Source organism: Dryas octopetala, chromosome 6 (genome assembly GCF_963921425.1).
Source record: "Dryas octopetala chromosome 6, drDryOcto1.1, whole genome shotgun sequence".
Lineage (NCBI taxonomy): Eukaryota > Viridiplantae > Streptophyta > Magnoliopsida > Rosales > Rosaceae > Dryas > Dryas octopetala.
The window spans coordinates 11,534,320-11,536,023 of record NC_141371.1 but is presented as its reverse complement, the minus strand read 5'-3'; the positions used below and the strand labels follow the sequence as shown (position 1 = coordinate 11,536,023).

At 36.0% G+C, this 1,704-nt stretch overlaps 1 protein-coding gene across 1 annotated transcript; it reads right to left on the bottom strand.

Annotated features, from left to right (window-relative positions):
* Nucleotides 1–336: 336 nt before the first annotated feature.
* On the bottom strand, nucleotides 337–1,468 carry LOC147282385 (uncharacterized). The gene is made up of 4 exons (XM_086249281.1): nucleotides 1,324–1,468; nucleotides 1,126–1,181; nucleotides 945–1,006; nucleotides 337–778 (listed from the first exon to the last, which is right to left on the bottom strand). Exons 1-4 carry the CDS (start codon nucleotides 1,466–1,468, stop codon nucleotides 337–339), a joined length of 705 nt encoding a protein of 234 aa, XP_086105407.1.
* Between the last annotated feature and the right edge of the window lie 236 nt (nucleotides 1,469–1,704).

Here is a 1,704-nt window from a genome sequence, read left to right as displayed (position 1 = left end):
CTTTGGTATGTAATTTTTCTCTAAAAATGAAGGTCATCGATCAAATGAGATAAGACCAGCTCAAGAAACCGAAGGGGCTGACAGATCTCTAACTTCTCCAATGTAGAGGCAGTACTATATACTCATCCCACTTGTTGGATTAATTCATCAAGATGAGAGACACTGGAAATTAACTTTAAAAATATCTCATTAAACAAACCATATACACTTAGAAACTCCAAATATTTCCAATAGTACTTTTATTAGTCACCCCACTTGTTGAGAAAACAGTCATATATAACATCATACAAAAAAATCCCGCTCTGTTTTCCTCTGTTTCCCCTGTTCTATTGCTTTTTACACTTTCTCTTCTCTAACAATCAGAGGCTTTCTCTCTCTAACTCTCTCCTTCAAACCACTCTTCTCTGGTGTCTCTTTTCTCGAACCCCTTCTCGCCAATTTCTTCAATTCTGCACAAAACTCCGTGATTTGATTCAAAATTTCTCGTCCACCGAGCAAATTACTGGCGGAGAAAGTACTCTTTAGCTGCGGTTTCCCACCATGTTTCGACGAATCACGAGAAAATTCATCCACTTGCTTCTTCTTCTCATTGATTGGATTCATTGCCGCAGCATTTCTCGATTTGGTTTTGCAACGTGGAATTGGAGCAGGGATATTGGGATTCTTGTTCTCACTTTCTTCATGGACATTACGAAAAGAATTCGAATGTTCAGTCTTCATTTTGGGAAATTCAGCGGCAGAAGGTGGTTTCGTTTCTATCCCTTTTGCATTCACATCTCTGATAAGGAAAGAGAATTACAACACTTCAACACAAGAATTATATAAGGAATCTAACAACTGGAGCTTAATATCCTAATTTATTCACAAGAATTTGATCATTATGTTCATTTCATTTCTAAAACTTTCTTGGAAACCAAACATATAGGAAGGATTTGTAATTATACCTGCGATTCCTTTCCCTAAAAGGAAGGATTTCGGAGATGGATAAAGATCTCAGAAGCTTCACCTGGAAGAAAAAGACAGTATCAATAAGCAAACTTTGCACAAGTTCTTTATCATTAAAAAGAATAAAAATTAAGATTATTTATTGTTGTGGTATCAGAGCATAATCATATCATTTACAACCTTCAGATTACGTGCTGATTTAACAAAATCTCCAGCAGCCTTTTGATGCTTGCAATCTGCAACTCACAAAGTGAAAAAAAAAAAAAAGATTAAAACAAACAACATATTTTTATAAACAGTGAATGTGGAGTTGTAAAAATTTTCTTTCCCTTTGGTTTCTAAGCAACCAAACAGAGTTTTGACAAAATTGGTTCTTACCAGGACTACAGAACCAGGCTTCATTGTCAACAAGCTCATCTGGGGCAGAGAGGTCGACCCATTTAGGCGCTTCAAAGTCCTCGTAGGTATCATCCTCGACAAATGTGGAGTCTATGTTGCTCCAATCAATAGTTTCTGGGTCCATTTGTTTTTTTTTTTTTTTCTTGAGGAACCTACAAAAATTGATAAACAGATAAAGAGTTAGAAATATAAAATGCGAAGTAGGAATTCCGTAAAATGCAAAGTAGGAATTGAATTCTGATATGTAAAGAAAATTTAGTGAGCTTTGTTTGGATTCTGAGAAACTCCGCCGAGATTTTTGAATGGAATAGTGAAAAGTTAAGAGCTTGAGAGAGATAGGCAGGTTAATAGCAGTAGGGG